At 50.7% G+C, this 27,020-nt stretch overlaps 1 protein-coding gene across 2 annotated transcripts in view; it reads right to left on the reverse strand.

The window, feature by feature from the left end:
• The window catches only part of LMX1A (LIM homeobox transcription factor 1 alpha), a 43,546-nt gene that overhangs the window by 5,809 nt on the left and 10,717 nt on the right, over nucleotides 1-27,020 (reverse strand). For both annotated transcript variants that reach the window (XM_054073125.1, XM_054073126.1), the window contains exon 4: nucleotides 266-498. In XM_054073125.1, coding sequence (XP_053929100.1) covers nucleotides 266-498 — 233 coding nt within the window. The remainder of the gene's footprint in view (nucleotides 1-265; nucleotides 499-27,020) is intronic.

The following is a 27,020-nucleotide window of genomic DNA, read 5'->3' on the forward strand; positions in this document are numbered from 1 at the left end:
GAAAGATGCCTAATGAGTTGGTTCCCAGAGCACCTTCCAGCCCTGCAGCCCCTCCACTGCTGAGATCCCTGCTCACATCCTCGCCACCAAGGTGGGAGAAAATCTGGCTGGAGAATGCAATGCTATTTATAGAGCTTTCCCCTTCAGACCGCAGGGCAGAGGTTCAGGGCAGCAAGCCCAGATCTCACCTCCAGGCCCCACCATGCTTGCAGGGACCTCAGAGTGGGACCAGTCAGGGAGACGCCGGGCGCGGGCGGCCCCTTACCAGAATCCGACAGAGCCGGGCTCACCAAGCTCAGCAGCTCCCGCTCCTTTTCGTAGTCGCCCTTACAGAGGAGCTGCCCCTCCTTCAGCACAAACTCGTCACCCTTCTGCAGGCGCCGCTCACAGACGCAGCAGCAGAAGCAGCGCAGGTGGTAGACGCTCTTCTGGGCGCGCATCACCAGCTCACTGGGCGCGATGGCCTCCAGGCACCCGGCGCACTTCACTGCGAAGAGCCTGGGGGAGCAAGAGGAGTCTCTGCTGAGATGCCCCGCAGCAACCGTGGAGACACCCGGTGGGTGGCACGGCGTTGGGGACAAGGGATAGGGCATCCATGGTGGAGAGATGGACATTGGCACAGGATCACTGTGGTACCCCACTGGTACTTTGATTGTGTTGGGGGGCTGAGCACAAGAGTGCTGGCACCCTGCAGTGACACGGTGTGTGCTGCAAGCTTGCCGTGTGCCAATGGGGGATGCAGTCTTTGGGACACTTTTGGCACTTTTGGTTGACCTGTTACCTCGTGCTCACCATGAATGTGGTCAAAGAACAACCCAACACCCAGACGCTCTGGGTGAAAACCAAACAGGCATCAAACTCAAGCCCAGCTACCACCACAAGACATGGGACACAGCACATCAACATGGGTTCTATCAAGCCATTCCTGCAAGCTCGCCTGCTTCTGGCTCACACCTAGATTTAAGGAGATGCTGGAGATGGCAATGGGGCTGGTGAACTCACCCACACCCCTCAACAAGCAACTGTAGAAAGCATCTGTGTTGTCGGTCACCCACAAACCACGCCATCCCTCTGGCCTGGATCAGCAGCAGGGCACTGCAACAGCCCCGTTCCTGTTTGTCAAATAGATCCAGAATGTCTAATGCCTGATAAAAACGTCCACGGCAGCAAGCCTTGGGTTAAGGCCAGTGACAGATTGAAGACTTGATGTGTCAAAAGCAAAAGAAGAAGCTCAGTTGGTTCTTTGACACTGATGTGACAGTGTTTGAGGCTTCCCTAGTGGTACAGTTCCCAGGTTTCAACACATATATACTTAAAAGCCAATAATAATAATAACAGCAATAACACTTAGGCTGAAACAGAGCTTTTCTTTTTCCAACTTTAAATGTTCTAACTAAGAAGCTCAGTAGCAACACCAATGACTTACAGATGGGGAAACTGAGGCAAGCAGAGCAGAGGCAGCAGCATCAATGTCAGCTTGAGACTACTTGGAAGTACCTGGAGCTAAACCCTGGGCTGGATGTTTTAAGTGAATGGGATGTTTCGCCCAGGACAGATGTTTGAAGGTACCAAACCAGAATCTCTTCACCACCCCCAGATATCTGTATTTTTGGCTTCGGCCCCACAAAGAAAAAAAATGGCTGTTTACCCAGTCTTGTCCTAAATATCTGTGGGAACTGGACATTATTATTCCCTTGTCTTGATAATTTTGGCCCAGAAAGAGAAGGCAGAAGTCAGCACACATCCTGCAGGGGTTATCTCCGAGCATTACCCATGTCCCAGCCTGAGGATGCCCTGGGGACCTCCATGAGGAGCGCTGCATTCAGCCTTCTGCAGGACCCAGACGGCCTCCACCTCCATGGCTCCATCCCATGGGATATCACCAATGGAAACCTGTGGGGTCAGGAGGCTGCAGGACTGGGGAGGGGAAGGGCAGCCCTGCAGCCACCAGCAGGCTTTCAATCCTTCTATTTTGTTTTTGTCTACCCACTGTAAATGAAAATGCTGAGTCAGCCCCATTCCAACAAGGAGAGGACCTGAGGTACACAAAACCCTCACAGCAAAACCATCAGAAAATCAGGATAATTTAAAAAAAGTTTTTGTGATGCACTCCATAAAACAAAGAGATGGGGGCAAAGCAAAGCACACAGGCGTCTTTGTGCCCCGGAGGAAGATGCCAAGGCAAAGGCACCTGTAACACCAGAGATGCTGCCGCACAAAAGCTCCCCAGCAGCAGAGAGGCACGCACCTTGCTGCAGCCCGTACGCAGCCCCTGCTCCCGTGACATCTCAGCCAAGCTTCATTTCACTTTTTCATTTCACTGCTTTAGTTACCCAACAGCCAATAAACAAGACGGTCAGCTGTGCAAACCGCCGAAGGGGGACAGGCAGGCTCCACCGCGCAGGCAGCAAGCCCGGCACAGTTGGCAGCAGCTGGTCACATCTGCGCCCGTCTCATCAGCTCCAGTGCTTGTCCACATGAAGCTGGCGAGCCCAGGCAAGGCAGCGTGTCCCACCGGTGCGAGGACAGAAACACTGCAGGAGCAGCGGATAACGCCTGCCTCCCCACACCAACGGGCGGGCTCGGCTGCAGAGCATCACCTTCCCGTGCCCCGTGCCATGGCTGGTGAGCACCCAGCTCCAGAGGCTAACAGCTGCCTGCCAGATGTGCGCATAGCTGGTGAGGTGCCAAGGGACATTGCCACCCACCAGCAGCACCTGCCAGCCGTTGGGGCTGGGTGTCGAGGGCTTGAAGGGTTGGGAATAGGGTTCCCAAATAAATTCTGCTTTATTGGTATTGGCTCCTTCCCACTCAGGGTCCTCTCATGGATGCTTCATGCCAGAACATGCGCTATGTCTGTTCCCTCCCAGGTCCTCCCAAAAGTGCAGCGGCAAGCACAGGGGTAGGAGGTATCTCTCTGTATCCCAGTGAAATCCTGGGCATGCTTGGCAAACTGTAGCATCTCACAGGAAGTAGGAAAGGGGTGTTATAAAGATTTTATAAAACACTGTTGTAAGTACAGAAAATGGAAAATCATCAAATAAATAAAGGCACTCAGGGAGTTTGTAATTCCAGATAATGCCACTAGCAGCTTTTAATTTTGGATGTTCAGCCTTAACTTCTCAGGTTTAGGTAGAACTGTCTTTCTCTAAGGTGTATATATTTTCACTATCCCTATGACTGCCCTGGGAGGAGAGGAATGTACATTCCCTTGAAAGCATCCCTTCAGAGGGTCATTATTTCTTATTCCAGCTCTGAGAAACATAGGTTTGCGTTAATATTTCTATAGTCATTTCATCTTCAATTATGTCTCTTTTATGTCAAATTGGAAGCAATTTGTATTCATCTGGTAATGTATTCTCATCCTGTTTAAATGAAGTTTAAGGTCTACCTGTTGGGATTACTAACTGTTCTCAGTAACAAAATAGCGACAAGTTATTATGTTACTGTTATCTAATCTTCACAAATGAGTGTGCCTAAAATCTCTGTTTTCAGCACACTGATTAGAAAGCCATAAACCTTTGCCAATTAGGCACAGCAGCACCAAGATGGACATTTCTAACCCAAAAGCATGCTGCAAACAGGAAGGTTTTTAGGCAAGATTTAGGCAAATGGTTGCCTGTTTAATATTAAACCTTGAATAAATGACTAAATGAATAAATGATTTAATTTCCAAACAGCTGAGTTCCCAGCAGCTCCCGCTGAGGGATGCTGGAGGAATGGGGTGTCTTTCACTGCCCAGTGCAGGACTCCCCCATCCCTGGGCATGTGAGATGCAGAGAAATCCCCATAAAACCTTCCCCACAGCGTGAAATCGTAAAGAGCTCCTTATAACCCCATAATTAACCCAGATTTTAGGCACTAGAAGGCCATGGGCATAGAAACTGCAAGCTACCACAGGTAGTAATGGGGAGAGAGCAAAGGGCATTGCTGGTGTCCCACGTCCCTACAGCCCTGGAACAGCCCTGGACAATACCAGGTCCTCTATGGGGACTGAGGAGGAAGAGTGTGCAAAGATAATCCCATGCATGGATAACCCATACATGGACAATGCCACACATGGATAATCCCATGCACAGATAATCCCATGCATGTAACCCCCCTCGCCATGGATAATCCCACTCTGGGATAGCCCCACCTAGGAGAACTCCAGCATGGATAGCCCCCACTGAAACACTCCTGCTCATCCTGAGACAGGGAGGAAGGAAAATGTTCTTCCAGCCTCAGATCTAGCAATTAATTCAATATGTGTGCCTGAGCAAGACACACTAGCCTGGATCCAGAGGTGTTTTCGTCCACCTCAGGGATCTGCAGCTCTGTTCCCAGCTCCCTCCTGCTGGAAGCAGCAGTCTGCAGAGCAAACACCTTCGTTTCTCCCCTCTCTACCTCTTCGTGGCTTCCTGCAGCTGCAAAGGGGACTTTGAGATTACATTTCTCTACAGGAGGCTGCACAGAGGAGGAGGAAGACTGGGTTTGGCCAGCAACGTCAACAGATTTTAAACCAAGCGCAAATTATGAAACCCTAAACTGCAGTGGAAGTACCTTAATTTTCACCATCCTAGGGATCCTGCAGGCTTTAGTTCTCAGTAGATCTTTTTTTCCCCTCCATAGAATGGAGTTCAAAGGCCAGATCAGGGCTGGTGGCAGCCTTTGGGTTTGTTTAGCCACGTTCAAAGCTGGCAGGTACAGGGTGACCTGCTCAGCACTGCGACGCTCAGCAGAAACCATCCTGCCAAGGGCAGCTCAGTAAAAGTCTCAAAGAAGCACTGACAGTGAATATTTGTAAATAAAACCAAACACACTCAAGTTAGGAAGAAATGAAACAAAAATGTGGTGGTGCAAACAATTTTTATCACAACACACTACCTGTCCTTTCTAATCTTAAGAATGTTCCTATATTCATTAATCTGTGTGAATATACATTTTTTTATATTTATATCCCCTTTGAAATGACAGCCTGTAGGTTTGAAACAGAAAGGTGGTGGAAAATCTTGAAACAAAATAATTTGTTGTTTCCAAAAGTGCAGCATTTCTGGAAGGCCCCCGAGCGAGCCAGCTGGCATCACAGACATCCCCCTAATTCCTCTCCCTCAAGAAAGCCATCTCAGACCTTTCTTTGGCGTTTCCCATCCACACAGTAGCACTGAAACTTAGAAATTTCAACATGTGACTGAAGGACCTCTGGGGTGGCGCATCCCATCCCCGGAGCACTGATGAAGGGGGAGCAATGCAGGCAGCCCTGGTTTTCCATCAGAGCCACCATTCCCTGTTTCTCCCTTTATTTTGAGGTGACAGGCTGAAAGGAGAGGTGATTGACGGGCGCTTCCCGGCTGCTGTCTGTCTGCGTGCGCTGCATACAAACGCAGCCCCTCAGAGCCTCCCCGGGGAGGGGGCAGTGGGTCAGGGACACTGATATTAAATACTGATGGACAAATCTCAAACACCGATGGAGGTTTGGTTCAGGTGGCGGGTAAGGTAAGGCAGCGCTGTCGGGAGGAGGGACGCTTTCCTACCTGCCCACACCACCCTGCCCAGGGATGTGGTGAGAGGGGTAGAGGCAGCCCCCAAGTGACCCCATGGGCTCCTGGCTGAGGGCTGAGGCAGGCACTGTTGGCACCGGTCCCTATGAAGCAGTGCAGGCAGCTGCCTGGATGTATCTTCACGGACGCTGGGTTTTCCAGCATCTCAACGCAGACACCTGACCAACTCATCTCCCACTCTCACCTTGGCCCAGGAGCAGCTGGGAGGCTGAGCAGACCCCAACCATCGCATCGGAAGTGCAGGGAGCTCCAGCCCAGCCACGCTCATAGCCATCCCCAACCAATGGCTCTCTGAAGAGCAAAGCTTTGACCCCTCTTGGAGCCATGACCTTGGGGACAAGCCAACAGCCATGCACAGTGCAAGAGGCACAGGAGGAGGCTGGCGGCAGGTGCCAGCAGCGAGCCACCGGGCTCTGTGAGGACTAAGGATGCTGGATTGATTTGTCTTGGCACCGAGCTATCTTCTCACTCACTGTCACCTGTCGGAAGTGGGGAGAGCAGCACTGGGCCCTCAACAGCTTGTCAGTGAAAACATGCTAGTTGCTGTCAACCCTGCACCCATGGCTTGAGAACAAGTTGTCATCCTGCTGCTGCTGGGCTCGCGTCACCCTGGCCTTCCATCCGGCCTCAGTGGTGTGAAAGGATGAGGCAGAGGGCACGGACCATGGCAGAGCAGGAAGAGCATTCACCTCCCAAGCACGGTGGCCGCTAGGGCACCCCCTGACCAGAGCAACGAGCGTCCCCTGGCAGAAGAGATGCGGAGGCCATGAGAGCAACTAGGGCTGAGTCCACTCAAGTGCTGCAGAGAGCAAGCTGGCACGTCCTGGGGATGGGGAGAGCAATTCAGAGGGCAATCCAGCACCAGCAATCCTGGGGACCTCCACGCCCTCCCCAGGTCTCCATGCTCGCAGACTGACAGAGGAAAGCACCCAGAGCCACCCTCACCTTCCCTCCCCACACAACCCAAGCCCTCTGAGAGCTCTCCAGTGGCACGGAGGAGGGATATTTACCCCGGGGCTGTTCTCCTGACCCTTCCCAGTCTTCTGTCTCCCTCCCCCTGAGGCAGACAAGTGTTCGCTTTACTGCTTGGCAACGGGGCTGGGGCTAAGCTTGCTAAAATATGAGTGTTTTTTGGCTGGAGTACCAGAAGGCTGCAGTCCTACAGAGAGAAAAAAATTGAGCACTCCATGCCATGGCTCCAGAAAGGGGGAGAATTAGGTTTCACACCGAGCAGGCTGGACCATGGCATTCTTTAGTTAATGCTTAACAAACGCCCAAACAAAAGCGGCCAACTTCACTGCATGTTTGTAAAATGTATTCTCAGCAGATTCGGGTTTATTGGAGAATTCACTCGCTTTGCTGCAAGTGGCGTTTTCCTTTTTTTTTTTTTCATTTAATTTCCCTTCTCCTCCCTCCCCCCCAGCTCAAACCCTTCTCATTCCTGCTGCCTGAATGCATCTTCCGGCACTTCGAGGGGACATGGCAACCAGGCTGAAACAGGCTTATTTCATCCTGGGGGCTGACGCGAGCTTGCCTCCGCGGCCCCAGGATGGGAGCCCTTCCCAGGCCCAGCTGAGCCACTGCTGGCAACCAGGGAGGGGCAGTCCCAAAAGTCAACCCTTGGTGTCTTGCAAATCCACCCCTGAGCAATTGGCTGATGGCAATGTTTTCCAAGAGGCTGCGGAAAGTGAGGAAGCGAGGTGAAGCCTAGAAGATTTGCTTTTCACCTCCCCGACTAACCCAGCTCTCTCAGGGTCCAAACCCAGTGGTCCTCATCTACCCATCATCTCACTCTGCCGTGAATCCCAGACCTGCACACCTCCTGGCCTTGGAGAGCCCATGACAGCGGCGGCTGCTGCCAAGCACAGATTGCTTTCAAAGGCAGAGCCGCTGTCGGGGATGGGCAGGGCATGGAAGAGGGGAACAGCCCTGTCCAGAGACCCCAAAGGATTTGGAGGGGTTAAACTCGGGGTCCACACATAGGCATCCTGCAGGAGCATCCCTAAACAAGCTCTTGTCCTGATGGAAGCACCTAAGCAGGTCTCACATTGTCTCCTGGTGCTGTGGGAGAGGACACCAATGACAAGGGACTAGAGGGACTCCCTGAGGAGATGGTGGCAAAGGGGAAACGTGGGCAGCAGAGGGGAGGGGGTTGGCACCAGGCAGTTTAACCCTCCTGCTACACGTGAACCATCTGAGCCTTCCCAGGAAAGGGCACCTTCATCCCTGCCTCCTGCATGAGGGCTAAGAGTGGCCACTTAAGACCCCTCCAGACCCTTTGAAGAGCACACTGGGACACACAGGGGCACTGCTAAAATGATAGGGTTAGATAGACAAACGAAGCCCTCCCAGCAAACAGCTGCTGTCAAAATACACTAACAACCCTCAAGCCATCTCTACACCAAAATAAAAAATCAAGCAAGTGCACAGTTTCTAAAGCTGCTTTAAGTTGCTCCATTTCTGATCAAGGACATACTTTTAAGACCTTCATCAAAAAGGTGCTGTAGAGCACGATGGTTCTGGGCCTATTCCAGGCCCTCGAGGATTCTGATAAAAGTCCTCTACTGACTTCAGGAGCAGCCAGAAAGGGACCTCCTGGGCAAGGTCAGAAGAACAAGACCATTTTTCCCAAAGTCTGCTTCTTTCTATGCCACTCACCCACCGGCAATAGCCTCTAGCAGCAGGCAGGGAGCTGGCAGCGATTGAGCACCTCCTCCATCAGGAGGACACAGGCAGGAGAGGAAGAGGTACACACAACACTGCATCCAAACCCCAACGCCATCCCAATGGACATAAACCAAGGAACAATCCCATCCAGCCACGGCACGGCAGTTGTGCATCTCAGCTGATGCATCTCCCACCAAGCCGAATTTTGAGCAGCAACCCCCTCCCTGTCCCGTGCCCCCAAGAAAACAAGGATAATTGAAAAACCACAATATCACTAGTCAAATTTAATATTGAGAGCGAGTGAGCGGGAGCCAGAGGTCAGAATTAATTACACCCCACCATATTTCAGCACGCTGCCGCGGCTCCGTGTCCTTTCCTTGGGGAGCAGTGCTTCCACAGAGAGGTCGACAGACATTATTAGAAAGGACTGATTTAAACGTACCCCCAGGAGCTTTTCAGCTTGTCTCTTCAGAGCCTTTGTTTGTACTGAGATTAATGGGGAGGCAAATGATGGAAAAGCAAAGTCACCAGGAGCAAGAGGATGTGCCATAGCCACCGTGCCATAGCCACCACCATCCTGATTTGGCCAGCTTTATAAGTAGGGCAGGAATAACTAGCAGAGAACGAAATGCTGTTCGTGTCATTCATTTTGTGGATAAAAATTTGATGATCTTGAAATCTATTTTTTTTTTCTTTCCAAGAAACGCATATCCTGGCTAAAAAATCCTGCGGGCTGGTTTTCTTACCCCTTGGGGATTTTATATCCCCACTGTTTTTTCGATGTGCTGCATCACCATTGGAGAAGGAGATATTTTCATTCTGTTCCAGTCTAAGGTACTCCCTCTTGCAGATCATTATATTTGGTTCTGATCTTTTCGTAAACATCCTGTGATGGGAAATGAACGTAGAAGCAAAACAAAAAAATAAACCCTTTCTGTTTTCCATTCAGAAATTCAAAAGAAGGGCTACAAAAAAAAAAAAAAAACTGAAGAAAAGAAAAGAAAGAGCAGAGACCAAGCGGAGAAGTTGTGAAATGTCCTTCCTCAGGGATAGACAGCATTCAACTGGCCCCAGCCTCGAGCAACCTCATCCACATACGAACCAACTCTGCTCCAAGCAGAGGAAGAGCTGGGGACCTCCAGTCCCTTCCAGCCCCGACTCCCCCATGATGCCATAAATTCACCTCCACCTTGTACCAACAGGTTCCAAAAGGGATTAGACAAATCCAGGGGACCAAGTTGGGTCCCACAGGTCCAAGCTTACACCTAGGACCACCCAAATCCTTGACTGTCCAGAGCAGGACAGGCTCCTCTGTTTTTTTGGGGGGGGCTTTCCCAGACCATCACCACTGAGGACAGCAAGGCTCGCAGGAGCTCTTGAGTCTCCTAGGCTACAATCAATGCTTGCATTTTCCTTTAGTAAACAGAAAACCCATGTTGCCCCCAACGGCTCTCTGAGTATCCAGGAACGGGGCCACGGGAGCCACCATTTCCCAGGCGTTTAAAATTCACGAGGCATTCGTGCCGATGTGCCAACGTGGCGAACTCTCATTAGGAGGCGGCCAATATCCTGTTGAGCTTCCCGGCGCTCCAGCAGCTATAAAAATCGCTCAGCTGTATGAAAGCTAAACAGGGTAAACTAAGTCGGACATAGAGACCAGCTGCTTCGGACCGGCTCGGCAAACAGAGATCCACAGGCGCTGCTGGCAGGGAGATATCAGTCTCCCAGCTGGGTTATTTCTTGCCTTATCTTTTATTTCCATGTGCCCCAATTCACCCTCACATGGGGTTTTGCATAAATATCATCTACGTGTGTTGTCAAGTTGTTGGGATGGTTTTGGGGTTATTTTTCCAATAGCATTTCCACAATGGGAAGCAGCTGTTGTGGTTAACAGGCTGCTCCGGAGCAAAAGCTGCGCTGCACATCCAGATATCTCAAAAGAGGCATCCTTCATTCATAGCTCTGTGCACTAGAGAGCACTATAACATGTGTTTCGATGAAGTTTGTTAACTAGTCAGCTAAACAAGCGTGCTGGAAATGCCAGAGGAATATGCTCTGGAATGAATGGAAATATTCATCTAAAAAGACATTAAATTTAAGCCATCTTCCCCCCCCCACCCTCTGCTGAGCTCATGTTGCAGCTTTCTTATAGAGTGTACTCTCAGGCTGGGATTTGGGGAGAAACAAATGCTTGGGGCACAATTTGCAACCTCAGCGGCACCCAAGGGCTGTGATAGCCAACAGCACGCGGGGGATTCTCATGCCATCAACAACCCGGTGACCCACCAGCACTGGCAATGGGCAGCCAGGATGCGCAGTTCACTGCCCAGCATCACAGCAAGTGACCTATTCCCAAATGACATCTCAGGCATGGAAAATCAGAGCTGCACTGCCTTTTGGGATGTCAGCCCTACCACAGGTCTGAGCATCAGCTCCCCAGAGGTATTGAGCATCCTGGAATAGCTGAGCCTCATAATAAACAGGGATAAAACCTGGCGAAAATTTGATTACCAAGGGTTTAAAATTCACTTGCTTCTCTAGAGCCTTTTCCTTTTCACTCTCAGGAAGTCTGGGAGGGAAGTCCACATTTATAGCCAACACTCTCTCGAAAATTCAGTACTACACCAATGTGAATCCAAACTTTTTTTTGATTTCCGTGTAGCAACTGCGTTTCAAGGTGGCTTCAGTAGCTATGAAAGTCTTCAAAAAGGCTGTTTGATGCCAGCAAACAAGAAGCAGCCTCAGACCCTGACATCAATTAGTGGGGTCAGTATCTGTCACGGGGGGATGCTCAGAAGGCTCCAAACTGGCCTAAAAGTGCTCAGCACAAGAGCCGGTTGAGAGTTTTCTCATAAACTCATTGCTCTTCTTTCTACTTGCTTTATTTTATAAATATATGTATACAAAAGTACAGACACATATATACATACAGTATATGATTTCTCTGAAAAGTCTTTGTTTTCCACAGCATTTTTTCAATTCAGATCTGTGCCCGAGGGGACACTCTGGTTCAAGTCACTTGGGTACTGAAGGGCTATGCTCAGGTATGCTGAGCAACCCGGAAAAGAAGGACTCCGGCACTCAGCCCCTGCTCGGCAAAAGCCCTGTCTGGACCTCATCTTACCATAAACATTTTCCTGGAGCTTTTTGATCTGAAAATAAATTTCTTTGATATTTTTTTTTTCTTAACCATTTTTAATTCCTTGCTATAGCATTCCTTCCAGACATGAACAACTGATGCTCTGCCTCACGCATCCCTCACACTCCACAGCACCCAAGTCCCTCATAGACCTCCCCAATGTGCTCCTACCACCAGAGGAGGCTGCGTGGGCATTTGGGAGCAAAACGTAATGTCCCCTACAAGGAGAAACAAGGATGCAGGGACAGCCCTGTTCCCCATGCCACCACCCAGCTCATGCCGCAGTCACTGTTGCAGGGATGCAGGGCCAGTGCCCAGCTTGCTGGGCTACCTGAGTCCCAGCACTGCCGAGGCACCAAGATGAGCTTTTGAGGGATTAGATGGTAAAAGCAAACACGCTTTCTCTAGGAAACGGGTTCCTGCTGCTCATCTGCTTGGGGTTTATCACAGCGTCGGGGGCAGCAGTCCTTCCCAGCAGCCTCCGGCAGCCGTCAAGGCAGGATATTACTTTGTTGCTTATTCATTTTATTGCTTCTCCTTTCTAAATATTTGCTTGGCAGGGAAAGGATTCCCTTTACACAGTATCTGTTTTTACAGGTCAATTGAATTTCTGGCGCTCTCAATCCCTCTTTCCCTCCAATTGCATTTGCAAAACAAATATTGATTGTACCAATTAGCTGCAAACCCCTCACAGAAGACGGCTCAATGCCTTCAGCTGGGAAAAGGCTCTCCTGGCCCCAAAACATGGGCTGGTAGACAGAGTCGGTGGGATGGGAGCCCACACAGTGGCAGTGGCAGGGCAGGGCACTGCAAACCCTTAGCATGACCTCTGGAAGACAACAGCAAAAATGATGTTGGTAATCCTTCCAGCTACAACAAAACATCTCTGAAGGTTACTCCTTTGCACCTGAGATGAGTATAAACTACCCCGGGCCTATCGTTCACTGTGGAACCTAATGACTGCAGCCACAGGAGACTGCGGGGGCCAGCAACGGCAATAACAAATGTGTTCAGGTGGTAGGTAGACCCTGTAAAACCTAAAGCCACCCACCTACAGAAGAAGTCTCATTTCTTTCATTGGAACACTGAATGCCGTAGCTTGTTGGGACGAGGATGGGGTAAAACGGGCACCCCACCCTCTATCCCTGCCTACTACTCGGGTGCTGGGGAGACCCTTCTAGATCTGCTCTTCTGCCTAGTGTGTGATAAACAAGTGGATTTGGGCAGCAACACGGGCACGCTTCTCCTCCCAGCCTGGCAACACTCGCTCTCCTGAAAAGCTGGCAGATGCCTTTTTGTAAGGGGAGGACTATGCCCTGATGATAAAGGAGTACACACTGGGGTCCTTGGCCACAGAACAAAGGACTGCAATGACACCTTCTTTCAAAATCACATCCTTCAAATTAAAACCAAAACCATCCTTCTTCTTCCCAAAATGTCTTAGGGTTTGCCTGCGAGGTGCTGGCCTTTCCCAAGCTGCCTCACCAAAAGCAATGGGCATGTCCAACCCAAGCATCACACCACACTTTTTCACACTGATTTCATTGCTCTGGGTTTTATTAGTGGCTTCCTTGGGAGGTTTTGTCGAAATCCTCACTGCCACAGGGAGAAAGGAAAGACGCCTCAGTGGAAAAATCAGTTAGCATTAAAAACTTGCTGTGGTCTGCTCCAACACAGACTAAATAACTAAAGAGCAAATGAGATCACTGAATCACACAGCAGTACAAGTCACAGTGGGGAATGGGAAGAGGATTGCCATCACCCTGCACATGGAGAGCCTTTGCTGACTCTTATCTGTCCCCAGCTGCTGCTGGGATGGGGGTCTCTGACACCGGCTGGGATGGCGATGCCAGCTCTAGTATCACTCCAGCATGAGCTGTGACACAACCCTGCAACTCATGACTGGCCAGGTAGCCACTGGCAAAGCATTCAGAGCACACTGTTAAATGTGTTCTGCCTGTGTCAAAAGTCACAGTCCAAAGTAAAGGCACGGGGGGCGGCATTGCCGGATCAGGCACCGAGGCTGGAGTCCCTGTCTGCAGCCTGCTGGAGCCAGGATGTGGATTCCCCTGATGCAATAGCCCAGGAGAGATGCTGGGCCTGACATCCCAGAGAGCAATCCCAGGTTGCCAGGGATGCCCAGCTTAGGAAAAGCCTCTTTATCCAGCTGCCAACCTCAAAATGCTACTGCAAATCCCAGAAAGCAGAGATGGTCCACAGCTCCCTTCTCAAGCAACCCCTGCAGCCTAGGAAAGGCAGATTGCCCAGTGTAGCCCAGGAATGGTCCAGAGTCCAGGAGAAATGCTTTTTTCCCAAAAAATGTGGGATATTTTTTCCCCCACAGTTCTCTGAATCACAGTGGGGAGGAATTCAGGTTCCCCCTGCAGCACTGGGGTAAAATGAGACAAAAAAACAGAGTGGTTGCCCTTCCACAGGCACAGCCAGGGTGCAAGGTCTGATACCCACGGGGGTGTCGAGTTCCCTCTGCAAGCTGAGCTAAAACCAGGAGAGAGATGCTGGTTTATAAGATGTTGACATAGAAGATGTCGATACATAAGCTGGTCCCACACGATGACGGCATCTGAATATCCAGCCTCCCTGGGTGGAGGGCGGGAAGCAGATGCCTGGTTAAAGAAATGAGGGACCAGCCACGAACCGCTCACGCTCCTCTGCAGCTTGGACAAGTACGAGGCTGTTTGGCTCTGTGTTTTGGGCTTGGGCCCATCCTTCCAGTTTAAAGCAGTTGAACTAAGCCCAAAGGCTCATTAAGTCGGTCTGCCTGGAGGTAGTTCTGCCGCCAAGACATTTCATCCCAACGTGAAGTTGATGTTCCTCTTTGTGGCTATGAGGGACGAGGTAGGCAAGTGAGAGGAGGCAGCCCCTGCAGCTTCAGCAGTCCTGCTGACCCCCAGCATTTCACCTGAAATGGGTGACAGCAGGTGCTGGAAGCCCCGTGCCAGCAGCCTGGGATTGGGTGACAATCCCATTTTTTCACTATTTCCCTATTATCTACTCCCATTTTAAACTGATCTCCCTAGGCAGCACCCAGAACAGGAGCTCTTAGGCTGACAAGCCCCACGAGCTCAGAAAAAAACCAAGCAAAGTCAAAGAACCCAGTATTTATCCTCAGTTCATGCCAAATGACATGATGGGAACCCCAAGGTCAGGAGCATTAATTTATTTTGCCAGGCTGTCTCCTGGACGCCCAGGGCAGAGGCAGCCTGGATCCCCCTCCCTCGCGTCAAGCAATGCATGCATCCATCCCCTCTCAGAGACATCCCTAAGAAGAGGCCACCATGCCACCTCCCAGCCTTGCTGAACCCTCTAAAGGTCAGGACTGAAGGCATGTCCACCACATATGGTTATTAGTTCTCTGTGGGTTCGTCCATCCCTCCACTACAGCTGGGTGAACAATTCACAGCGCATAAATTTATCTAGCAGATCTCAGCCCACGTGCTGTTTGCTAACAGTCTGTAGAGAGGCTATATTTTATCCCTTTGGGTTTCTTGGCCAGCATTCAAACTCCTGACCCTGATTTATTCGCAATCGGTCAAGAGCCACATTTCATCTCCATAGGCCACGTCTGCACAGAGCTATTCAAAGCACGTGGCTCGACGTCCCACAGCAGTGCTGGGGCACCTCACCGTAAGCCAGTTCTTGTTCTTTGTGGCACCTCCAAGAGGTAACCAGGAGGTTCTATGTTCAAAAATAGGCTCTGCGGGGGCAAACTTTGCCTGACAAGAGCAGCGCGGCAGGAACAAACCGCACCTCTTCTGTGCACGAAGGCGATGAGAGCTCCAGATGCCGGCCAAGGCTGGCTCGCTGCCTGTCCTCATCCCATCTCACCATCTCTTTGCCTACCTCTCTGCCTATTTATAGTCATGGAAGACCTTTGCACAATGCCTGAGCAGTTCGAGGGCTGAGTGTATAGGCGGGATGGCAAATGCCGCTCTTTAACTTTCCAAAGTCCTTTTCCTTCTCCCTCCCGAGGGAACTGCTCCAGAGAGGCAGGCAGGCATCCTACCTTTGCGACAAGACCTTGGGACTAGCCAGAAAACCACTCCAGAGCTACACCCATTGCCTACCTGGCCTTGGGGGTTTCATAAACATCCCTCTGCTATGTCTCAGAGAGACTCTACTACAGGAGCAACCACAGTCATGCAGACGCAAGCATCGCTCTGCAAAGCCGAACCAGATAAAATAATCAGAGCAATGGAGAAGGTACAGAGTTATCTGCAGAATTCAGAGAAATGGAGTGATGTGAAGGATCAGGGTTAGCATCAGCCCTATCTGACATCTTCATTGGCAATTGCAATTAGGGACTAATTAGCATGTTAATAACATTAGGAGCAGATAATAAACTGGAGAGGATAGAATGGAGCAAAACAATCTGAAGGGGACCCTGGGAGATCAAAAAAAAAACCCAACAATCTCAAAACCAAAGGAAATTCAGTATGAAGAAAACACAGCTTCTGTAGTCCAGAGGAAAATCATTCAGAGCAGATGCTGTGGCGGGAGGAAGGCAGGAGCAGGGAAGTGGAAAGCAGCTCAGCGCAGGGGCAGCGTGGCGGGCAGGCGAAGGAAGCCTGGCTCCCCTGCAAACCAGGTCAGGGGTTTAGCCCGTAGGCTGCGCAGTGAGCTGGGGCAGTCCACAGGTTTTACCTGGAGGGTTGAAGAAGGACTGGAACCACACGCTGGCGATCCACAGGGCATCTTGCTAGCATGGAGTAGTGCCTCACAGGAAAAACTAATATCCAAAGTAGGACTGTTAAATGCAACTCAGCTTCACCCGGAGCCTTTTCCTCATGCCTGGGCTCAGGAAGCCCCACTGAACAAGCATCTCCCCTCCAAGCAGCAGTTGTGTACCTGGTTCCCAGGCACATTTGCCACACAGAGGAAGCGGAGAAGTGGCAGAGGATTGCCACCTTCAACCTGGCTGGGCAAGGTGAGGGGACAGCAGGCAGCAAGCAGAGATAATGACTGTGTCCACACTGCTAGAAGAGACCCCCACTGCCCAGTTGCACACAGAAATAATTTCTCCTCACACCACCACCTTCGCTCGCTCCATGCTGTGTATCCTTCAACCAGCATGAAGTGCCGGATGCCCTTGCCCTCTGGCCACGCTGAAGCCTCTCCTCGTGTCTCCTCCATCACACAAGTCCCTGGATCACTGGCTGAAAGCAGCACCATCACTGTCTTAAGGGACACGGGATGAGAGGTGGACTTGGAGGGTGGGACACCTTGGCGGACCTAGTCCTGGTGTCACTGCTAGTCTACACTTAATAATAAGATAGATAGAATGGTTTTCTTGCAAGAAAATCCTATAGTAACTCAAATGACCAAAATGGGATAACCTGAGTCCCTTAGGGGATCCCAGTGGAGCTGAGACTCATGGTGCAAATCGGGTGGCTGCAAAACCAGCCAGGATACAAGCACTCATGGGGGACAATGGTGGGGCTGCAGCCACTCTCACACTGCTCTGGGAAAACCAAGTGAGACAGACAAAACAGCATGGAACACCCCCCAGCATCATTCTCAACCTCACAATTACAATGGCAGGAGGGACTTTGCCCATCCTCATGATGGACAGGAGACCTCAGAAAGGCTCACCTGATCTCTGCAGCTCTGCTTCACCAATGGCTCTTTCTGCCAAACAAAACATACCAGCCAGCAGAACTGCAAGGAAAGGGCTGGGCTCATTAAAAGCACCCTTCATCCTGAGACACAGCTGCTCCTTCGCTTCTCAGCTGGAGCCCTCCACCCTCAAACCCTGGTGCTCCCTGGCAGACCATCCTTGGGAGTCACTATCTCCTCTCTGAGTGCCTGACGGTTTGGGGTGACCTAGCAGGACCTGAGTCACTGTCACTTGCCCCCACCATGTGGGGACAAAGAAAGTCACACCAGCCACAGCATGGTGTCTCCTCCAAATGGCTGCTGTCACCGCTGATGTCCGAGCACTCCAGCACTTCCCTGGAAGGTTTAAAAGTGCAACCTGTTCAAGGGAACTCCAGATTTCTAACCTGCCAGGAACAGTGCTACAGTGAGCAGGAGCTCCAGAGGCTCTGGGCTGTGCAGCCGCCCGGCATCAGGAGCGGGCAGGAGTTTTATGGCCCAGATGGGGATTAAAGCGGTTCCTGATGCACGAGTGTCTGGAGGCAGGCAGGGAGGAGGGGAGATGCTTTCCTGTGATTTGTGGGCTGTTCTCGGGTTGTCCTTGCTGCCAGGTCTTGGGCAATTTGATGACTTTTGTTGCAAACTGGAAGAACAGGAGACATATGTGAAGGAGGAAACTTGCATTCCTCTCGCCTAAGAAATCCCTTCTCACTTTCCCCCAAATCACACATACACCCAACCTCAGCCTCTCTGGGCTGGCTTGGACACCGGCTCCCCTCCCACACCCAGATGACCTACTCATCCAGAAATGGCCAGCGCCGCGGCCAGGGCGTTATCCTCTCTTCCTTTCCTTCTCTGCCCGCCTCCTGCCTGCACGGCCCTGCTGGCAGCCAGGACAGGCAGGGGGACCCTTCACCCTCCACTGCTGAGGAAAGAAGTGGAAAACGCCAGATAAAAAGACCCTCTCCCAGCAGCATTGGTGCGAAGGGGACTCCAAGCCTCAAAAACTCACTCCAGCCCCTCTGCAAGCTATATCCCAACCACCTCCACACCTGCTCCTCCTGAGAATTCCTGTGTGGCTTGCAAACATGGATGTTGTATTTCTCTGCCTCTGTTTCCCAGAAAACAAAACCCACACCAGGAGCACTCTGCCTCTGGGACTGGTGGACCCCAAAGCCGGACAGGGACATGACCCACCAGGCAAAGGTAGTGGACACAGTGATTAATATGGCACAGCAGTCCACCATGCCTTTATTTCTACAGCATCTCCCCTCCTTAGGTGCCTCCTCTGTCCCTGGAAGTCCTCTGGGGGAATGCAGAAGGGGAAAGGACTCAAACAAAGCTGAAATACAGCGGTGACCACCTCAGGCCATGAGGCCACGTATTGGTAGGCAGAAAGCCAAAGCCTGCTGAAGAGCCTGAGCCAGCTCGAGTGTACTGTGAAAGCCTGTGGGGAAGGTATGCATCAGGAAGAAAACCATCTGAGCGTGAACAGAGTCCAAATCAAAGCAAAACAGAGTTAGGGTCAGGGAACCAACTGCTGAGTATGTTACCACTGAAGACTAATGATGTCACCTGCCAACCTGGTGAACATCTTCTAAGCTGATACCTCCCAAGGTCATTAAGGCAAAGAGTGACCTGCATGTCACCAGCATGGAAAGGTGCCTCCAAGCCACCTTGTAAGATGGAGAAAGCAGGGGACCCATTTCATTGCAGTGCAAATTAGCCTCTCCATCCTTGTGGCCATCACGAGGTACTTCCCATCTCTATAGACCAGAAAGTGTCTACAAGGCTAAAACTCACCTCCAAAAGATAACCCCATTCCTCAGGGTCAGCCACACTGCACTGGGGAGTTTCTCACTGGTGAAAAGGTGAAGCCAAGACCTCGCAGGAAAACTGTGGGGAGAAACCCGGCAGCGCTGGGTTAAGCAAGACCCTGCAATCTGGCTGCAGGGCGTTCGCCTGTGCAATCTTGGCTTTGCAACGGGTTTGCAGGTCCATTAAACAAAGTGAGACAGAAAATTGGACACCAGCGCCTGCTTCGTGGAGTGAGAGCCGCCCTGCTCCAAGCCCATCTCACCGGGGCCTCCTGAATTTCTCTTCCCCCCTTCTAAAGGAGAACAAAGACAAATCTCCAGCTCAGACTCAGATCAAACACAACCTCATATGTGCTCAAGGGGAGCAACCAGCACTGGAGTGGTAGGAATGAAACACGGTCCTCGCACGGATCTTTCCGCTCCCATTTCCACACCCAGCTGGATTTAGGACTTCTCGGCTGGGGTGGGACCCTTCTGGGTAAGAGGAGAAAATGCTCTGGGGTGGATCCCGCTGTTTCCTATTCTGGGAAGGCCAGAGCGCCTTTGAACTCTGTCCATCTGTTAGAGAGAGTGAAATCTGGAGATGTAAAAACACACAACCCAATGCTAATCTAGACTTACACCTTCCCAGATGTCAAACATTGTCATCCCAAAAACATCACTGACCCATGCATGTGCCAGGCAGCCACACAACAGACAGGCGAGCTGGACGTGATCTGCTAAGCCAACTTTAACAGGCAGTCAAATATCAGCCATTAGATTTGATCTTTTAAGCACCAGCACACGGCCCCAGGCAGCCAGCAAGATTGTTATTAGGGCTCAAGGCAGCTCGGCCACTGACTGCTTTCCCTGCAAGCATTGCCCCCTGAAAAGATGTGTAATTCCCACTGCAGTACCCCTCATTGCATAGATATTGGATTTGGGAAATACTTTCCTGCCACAGGCGAAACGTTTTTTTTCCTCATGCCTGCCCTTTCAAATGAGAGTGGTTTAGCACTGTTTGCCGAGCATCGCAGCTCTTTGCAAAAGGCACTATCTCCAAACATCTGGGGAAAACCCAACCCAGGTTCCAGATGATAAAAGCGAGTCTGTCACCAAAAGCCACCAGTATCCCTGAAGCTCACACGCCCCATCCATTCAGTGAGAGGGGAAGCCTGAGGAAGAGCAAAGCAGCAGAGGTGACAAGAAAATGAAAGGCATTGCTGGAGCAGAGAGGCAACAAACAGCCCCACGTGCCAGCATCTCCCTGTGAAATAGCTCAGTGGCCCCATTCACGGGCTAGGGAGTTGGCGAGGAAGGGCTGGGGGGCCCTAGAAACCTGCAAACAGCTTCAGAACAGCTCATGGCAGGAGCAGAGAGGCAGATATGTACATCAGGGTAGACTGTGAAAGCAAAATACACCACCACCTCCCTTGCTGTAGCAGCTAAAAATCCTCCTGAAGTAGCTCCCTGAGCTGGTGTGAGCTCAGCAGAGGCACAGGACCACCCAAGACATCCACACCAAAGCCGCAAGGTGACCCAGTTCTGCTGCCATAGGTGCTGCAATGGGCATCCTTGACCCAGTGCAAACAGCCCTGTCCGGAGCTGATCCTCCAGGAACCACTGTGATTTTAAAATGCACCTTCGGATGTAACAAGACCCTGTCTTGCTCCCTAATGTTGCTAGTTATTGTGGTGTGTAAAACAAGCCCTTTGATAATCTTGTTTTCCAGGTTGTAAACTCGCTCGTTGGTCACTGGAATAAGAATGCACGGGGGCCTCGCCTCCTCGCACTGTTTCTAATGATCTCAAGATTCTCAATGGGGAATCATGCCCGGTTTCTGCAAGCTATTATCTAGTCTAATTCCCTCCATCCCATTACTTAAGGATTTACAACACACAACCTCCCCTGAAATGGTTTCTGGTAAGTTCTTTGAAAGCTCTTCTGGTTCTCACATCATCATCAGGGTCAGCCACACATTAATGGCAAAGCATTTATGCACCGGGTAACTCGTTCCCTGGCAAGTGAGCTTGTTTATACTTTTTAAATTCAGGAAGCAATTAATAGTTGCCACAAAAGCAATGTGCTTCTCTTGGGTGAGGGCCATAAAGCCCTGACTTACCTTAGGGAATTTGGATGCCTTCATCTCCACAGAGATCTTCCCTGAGTGTAGTGGTTGCAAGGTAAATCCTAATGCTGAATAACTAATGCTAAGAAATCTTCATGCATTCGCTAACCCAGAGAGCTGTGACTCTGGCTTCCCGAGCCAGCTCAAGGTGATCATTCCAGGGAACATCAGTGCCAACATCGCAAAGTCTAACAAACCTGAGCATCTTCCAGCTTCCCCCAGAGCCAGAGAACTAGAAGCACTCCCTATTTAATGAAGGGAAGACTTCATTTAAATCCCCTGACTCCGGGACATGGAGCTTTGAAAACCAAAAAGCCAGGGATAATACTGTGGATGAAGTCAGGGTGACAGCAAAATCTTTTGATCTGACAAGGCATCCTGTAGAAAGCTGGAAAACCCCAGCCCCTGGAACTAAGAATCCTTTGATAACATTGGAAACCCCAGTCCTTGAAGCCCAGCATCCTCTGCTCACACTGAAAAGTCTGGTCCTTGGAGTCCAGCATCCTATGCTTACACCAAAAACTCAGTCCCTGATGCCCAACATCCTCTGCTCATGTTGAACAACTGCACACCTGGAAAGCAGAGGCAGAAGCATCCACCCCATGGTTCTTCCTGCTTCCTGACCAGCACAGTCATCTCTCAGTGAGAGAGGATCCACTCACTGCCCCAACTAAAAACAACGGCTGGCTGCAGAGCTTCCCAGGTTTTAGGAGACAAGCTCCCTTTCCACACTGGCCTCCTCACAGCCATCAGAAAGCAATGATTTCCAGGCTTAGCCCTCTGCGCTAGACTTTAACCAGCTGTAGACAGGCCCATGCATATCCTCTTCCTAATCCTTCATACACAATCCCTAGACAGTCCCTGGCTTTTATTATTTTTCTGGCAGGAGAGAGCACCACGTTAACCCCTGTGAGCAGGCTGCAGTCTGAGCATCTCTCAGCACATCCCAGCTTGGGTCCAATTCATAAATTAAATGTTCGTGTAACAAGAGAACTGGTGAGGGCCAATTGTCTATTAATATTTTAAATCCTTGCTAATTCTTGTTTAAGGAGTTGTTTGAAAAGTCCCTTGCTTGATGGGTCTAAAACATTTATTTATTGATAACAATATGGGAGGGATGGCCTTTCCTGCGAAGGCTGGAAGCCAAGGAACAATGCCTGCAACGGCATCGCTGCACGGATTGTTCATCAAGACAAGGACTTCATGCTCCTCACCTCTGCCAGCAAACCCATCCTTGCACAGCGATTCTCTTCAAGCGTACAAGTTGAAATCCCTCTTGGGAGGCATTTTAAGGCACTGAGAGCAAGAAAATATTGTCTATGTATATGCTGGAAGCTTCTTTACTTCGCATGTTGCTGTAAAACTCTCAGGGGATGGAACCGCACCTTTGCACGGGCTCTGGCTAAGGGGTAGGAGTTTCCAGATGTGGGAACAGTGAGTTGGCAGCACAGGAGAAACCCTGGAGGGGCTGTGGGCAGGAGCCACACTGATCCCAGGAGCACACCCTGCAGGAAGAGATCCCAAGATGCAGGCTGCAGCCTCACCAGTCGCCAGCAAAACCAGCCTCCACCTCCAAGTGTGAGCTCTCAAGGCATTACCCCAGGAGCGAGCAGAGCACTGCAAGATGGTGCAGTGGCTGGGAAAGGCTGCAGCTGGGAGCTGCCCCTGCGGCCCCCAGCTCAGCGCTGACCTTGAAATGTAGGGCGGGTGGCTGCCATCACCAGCATCATATGATCCGTTACAAAACACGACGGGCTCTACTTAGAGGTTACACGCCATGGGACAAATTTAACACCCGAGAGCATTCCCAATTCCACTGGAAGAATTCCTGGCAGGGGCTCAGTAATCGCCCACTACTGTAAGTGGCCAAGTGCCATCACATTGGTCCAGGCACACGAGGACCTTGTTCCTTATTTCTTTCGGGAGAAACACTTCAGCTGATGGATGACACCATGCAATATGATGAATCCCTCAGTGGCGGGTGGGCCTTAAAGCAGAGAAAGGGGATTTGGCAAAGATACTGTTCCAAAAAACCTTCCTTTGCTTCAGAAATGTATTTAAGGGCTGAAATTAAAAAGTTGCCCTGCAGGCAGCCTGACTATGGAACTAGGAGGTCCATGAAGAGATCCTTGGGGAGAAGGATGCTCTGGTGGGCATCAGAACAAGCAGATGGAGTGGAGGCATCCTCAAAAGATGCCCAGTCCACAAATGCCGATGCCTGAGGAATTCCCAGCCCAGCCATGAGAAAGAAAGGCTCAACATCTGGAGAAATTGTCCCTGTTGACATCTTACCAGGTGTACACAAACTCTTCCAAAGCCACGCTGGCTGTTTTCAGAGGTAGAGTAGGGAGATGCTACTCTGAAGCTGAGCCCAGGAAAGGCGCAAGGCAGGCAGGATGGGAAAGCCTCTCCCAGCAGCGGATCTGGTCCTAGTTCAGCAGCGAGCCAGACCCTACCACTCCCTCCTCCTCCTCTTCTTCCTTTTCCTTTTGACCAGCCCCAGATCCAAGTTTCTGGAGTGGTAAGAGTCAGCTCTGCCAATACCGCTGAGGGGTCTTGAGGCAGCTCTGGCTATAACCTCAGGATGAAAACATCAGCTCTGAAACATAGCAATGGGAAAAAGAGACAGGCAGACACGTGCACACATAAAGACTCCTGGAATCAGGAGAGCTTCGATGTCAGCAGCAAGGTTTGCAGTAACAGGCAGTTTGGGGCACCAGGTTTGAGTCTTAAGGAAAAGAGGATGTTGTGCTTGTTTAGAGTGGGCTCATAGTAAGTAGGATGGGTGGTGTTTGCTTCCAGCCATGATGCTTACGGGAGGAAAGGAGCATCACTGTGACAGGCAGGTGAAGATGCTCAGAGGAGGACCATGCCAGATCGGGCAGTGGATGCTCCCAGCTAAGAAAAGACCAGGTCTGGAGCATCAGCATGGAGGCAATGGAGCCAGGTCAGACAAGATGACAGAAAACGTTGTCGGGCCAGTGGCTATTTTTATCTACAAGGACCAACACTTAATACTCTCCTATCTCCCACAAAATGTCACTTGAGCTCTGGCAGAAAGTTTACACCACTCCCAGACAAGGGCTGAAACCTGAGCACGTAATCCCTGCTCCAGTCAGAAGTTTTAGTGGGATTCGCAGTGTCTGGGCAGGGGAAGATGAGAAAAAAAACCAATCTTTTCCCCCAAGAAACGATGGGTGGAGTGGAGGAAAGGCAGAGGACTGTGTCTCTCTCCAGGGTCACCTGCAACGTCTGCAGGGCACAAGAGACCTTGCAAGCCCTGAGGCTATTTAGCGGTCTCCTCACAACCTCAGTCCGGCTTTGGCTGTCCTGAAAGGGTCTTTAGAAGAGAGGAGAGTGCAGAAAGTGAGGTGTTCATCACCCCGCTTTCTGAACACCACACCCCCAGGGAGATGAAGGGCTGAGAGGAGCAGGGTGGGTTGGGCAGAGTGTGCAGTGGGGTTTTGCAGCAGGTTAGGGCAGGGCACCCCATTGAGATATCACTCTCACCCCTCTTGATAATTATTCCCTCTCCACTGAGCAGCTTTAATTACTTCAAACACCATCTCCCCAATGCCCCCTCCCACTCTGCTCCCACCCACCCCCTTCCCTCTCCTTAGGAAGCCTGGACCCAGACACGCCTGAGGCACCAGGAATGGAGGCTTCCGTCACTTAATAAAGTCAAGGTAGAGTAATGCCATTATTAACAGCAGCCTGGCCCACTCTCCACCAACAGCGGGAATATTGCACAGGTAATCCCAGGAGAGACCCCAGCACTGTCTTGACAGCAGATGCAATAACACAGCCTCTCTGGGCCCCAGCACTGCCCTTTTATATTGCGATGAGTATAAATACCAGTGGGGTGCTCTCCCAGGTTCCCCCTTAGATTGCAAGTAGCATTTTAGTATCAGGGAGGGATGGATGGATGGATGGATGGATGGATGGATGGATGGATGGATGGATGGAAGGAAATCCCCTCCCCTGTCAAGCATGGGATAGCTCAGATTTAGGACAGCATCCTCTAGCAGGGTCTTCTCAGGGAGGGACAAGAAGTAAGGAGCAAAGAGCTCCAGGGTGGGACTCGAGATGCAATAAAACATGCTGTGACACAGGGATGATGAATGGACTCAGAAAATTAGGGCACCCTGTTCAGGGCTTCCATAGAAACTTACAGAAGGTGAATTTTTGCTTGAGATAAAAGGCTTGATGTGTACCTTGGAGCTGACTCCAACTGATGAGGCTTTTTTCACATCACACTGCCCTTTTTGAAATCAAAAAGACTGGCCAAAGATGTTCAGATGGAAGCACAGGCAAGGAGAGGACCCAGCAGAGGACACAGCCCCTGCTGGGCTCTACAGCTCCTGCGAATTGCAGGAGGATGCTAACAAAAGGGACATGGCTAGGGATTCTCAGAGGGATGCACAGCAACTACGTGCAAGCAAATAGCGGATGTTCACGGTGAAAACTGGCTCTGCTAGCCCCAGAAATCCTCTCATGTGGCAAGGAGCAGGGTAAAAACCACAGGGAATACAACGTAAAGGCAAAACCCGTATTCCTGGGACAGCCAAGAAGTGATCACATCTATCTCCCTCCATCTCCAATTTCTAAGATCCATTTCTGAAGCATCACCAGCCAAGAAATGTGGGTTGATTGGACGTGGTTAAAGCAAACACACACAAAATCTTATAGCTGAAACTTGAATGGTCTCCACAAACATCATGCATATTTTCAAGGACACTGAGGACATACACATTTTTCCCCTTCTTGTGGACTTTAAAAAAAATGCCCCAAGGGAAAAAGTAATTTAGAACTACTTAGGAAACACAAAACATAAAAAGCCTGTAATTATTTCTCTGCCAAGGGCTTGTCAGTTTGAAAATCCTCGCTCTTGAACCACTAATCCTTATGGAAAAAAAATGCAGCTTCGGCAAGATGCATTGTCTGTTGACTTTTGCTGCCTTTCCCAGCACAAAGGCACTAAAGGGGAAAATGTAGATTTGGGGCTTGTTTCTTTAGCACCTTATGCCCACAATGTGCCCGATGCGCTCCCCCAGCTGATCAAGAAGACCTGAAAAGCATCGCCCCAAGGTGAGGCCAGCGGTTGTTCTGCATGAGAACAGTACTCTGCAGGCATCAGGCTGGGGAGGGAAGGACCAAGGTTGATGTTCGGCAGCAGAAGTGCCTGAAACAGGCAAAAATAAATCAGTTTGGGGTGGGGGTATATTTACTTTAAAAGCCAAGGGTTCAGGGAGTTCCTGGGATATTTTTTCATATGTGGTTGGAAATAGCATAAAGACATTATTGGCAGGAAGATCGCACTTTCTCAGGAGGATGGGGATGGGCCATCGCAGCACAGCAGGGTGGATTTGGGCTCTGTGGCTTAGCAGCCAGATTCATCACTTCATGTCACCCTGCCTGGATGAGGATGGGTGGCTTCAGTGCCTCTAAACTTGGTTGGCCATGAAGAAATGGTCCCATGAAGATAATTGTGTCTCCATACATACCTCATCACCAAAACATCGTCCATGTTTCTTCACTCTGGCCATAAAGAGCTACAGTTTCACGGTGAGGCAAGAGGAGGAGAAAGGTCAAGCGCTAGAAGCAGGCAAGAGCCCAGCGTGCTCGGCCAGAGGTTGTTCCCACTGCAAACCCTTATCATGAAACTAAAAACAAGATCCAGCAGAGATTCTTAACACAACACATCTGGAGACAGAACACTTCTCCCCCAGCCCTGCCGCAGCCAACTGCTCAGGGCCTCGGCTCCATGTCTCAGCCAGCTGAAAATAAAAGGTGCGAAGGTGAGTTTGGTGCTGCAGAGGAAACTCCCACAAAGACTCTGCCAAGAGCATAGATATTTTGGCTCTTGGTAGGACCTGGTTTGAGACTGCCAGCACGGGCACACCGGCAACCCTCTGCAGCCTGAAGCACCTCTGGTCACTGCGAGAGGTGTGTTACACCAGACAGAGTCAGGGAGCCACTTGGATCCTGCTGCGCCCTAGCGCCCATCCATCCATCAGGTTTAGGGCTGCAGAGCACAGGGCATCCATCCTACACACATCTTGCACAGCAGGAGCCAGAAAAATCTCATCCCTGCCGTGGACAGCTTCCCCCTTGCCAAAGATAAACACTTCACTTGG

This window comes from Cuculus canorus, chromosome 8, assembly GCF_017976375.1.
Source record: "Cuculus canorus isolate bCucCan1 chromosome 8, bCucCan1.pri, whole genome shotgun sequence".
NCBI lineage: Eukaryota > Metazoa > Chordata > Aves > Cuculiformes > Cuculidae > Cuculus > Cuculus canorus.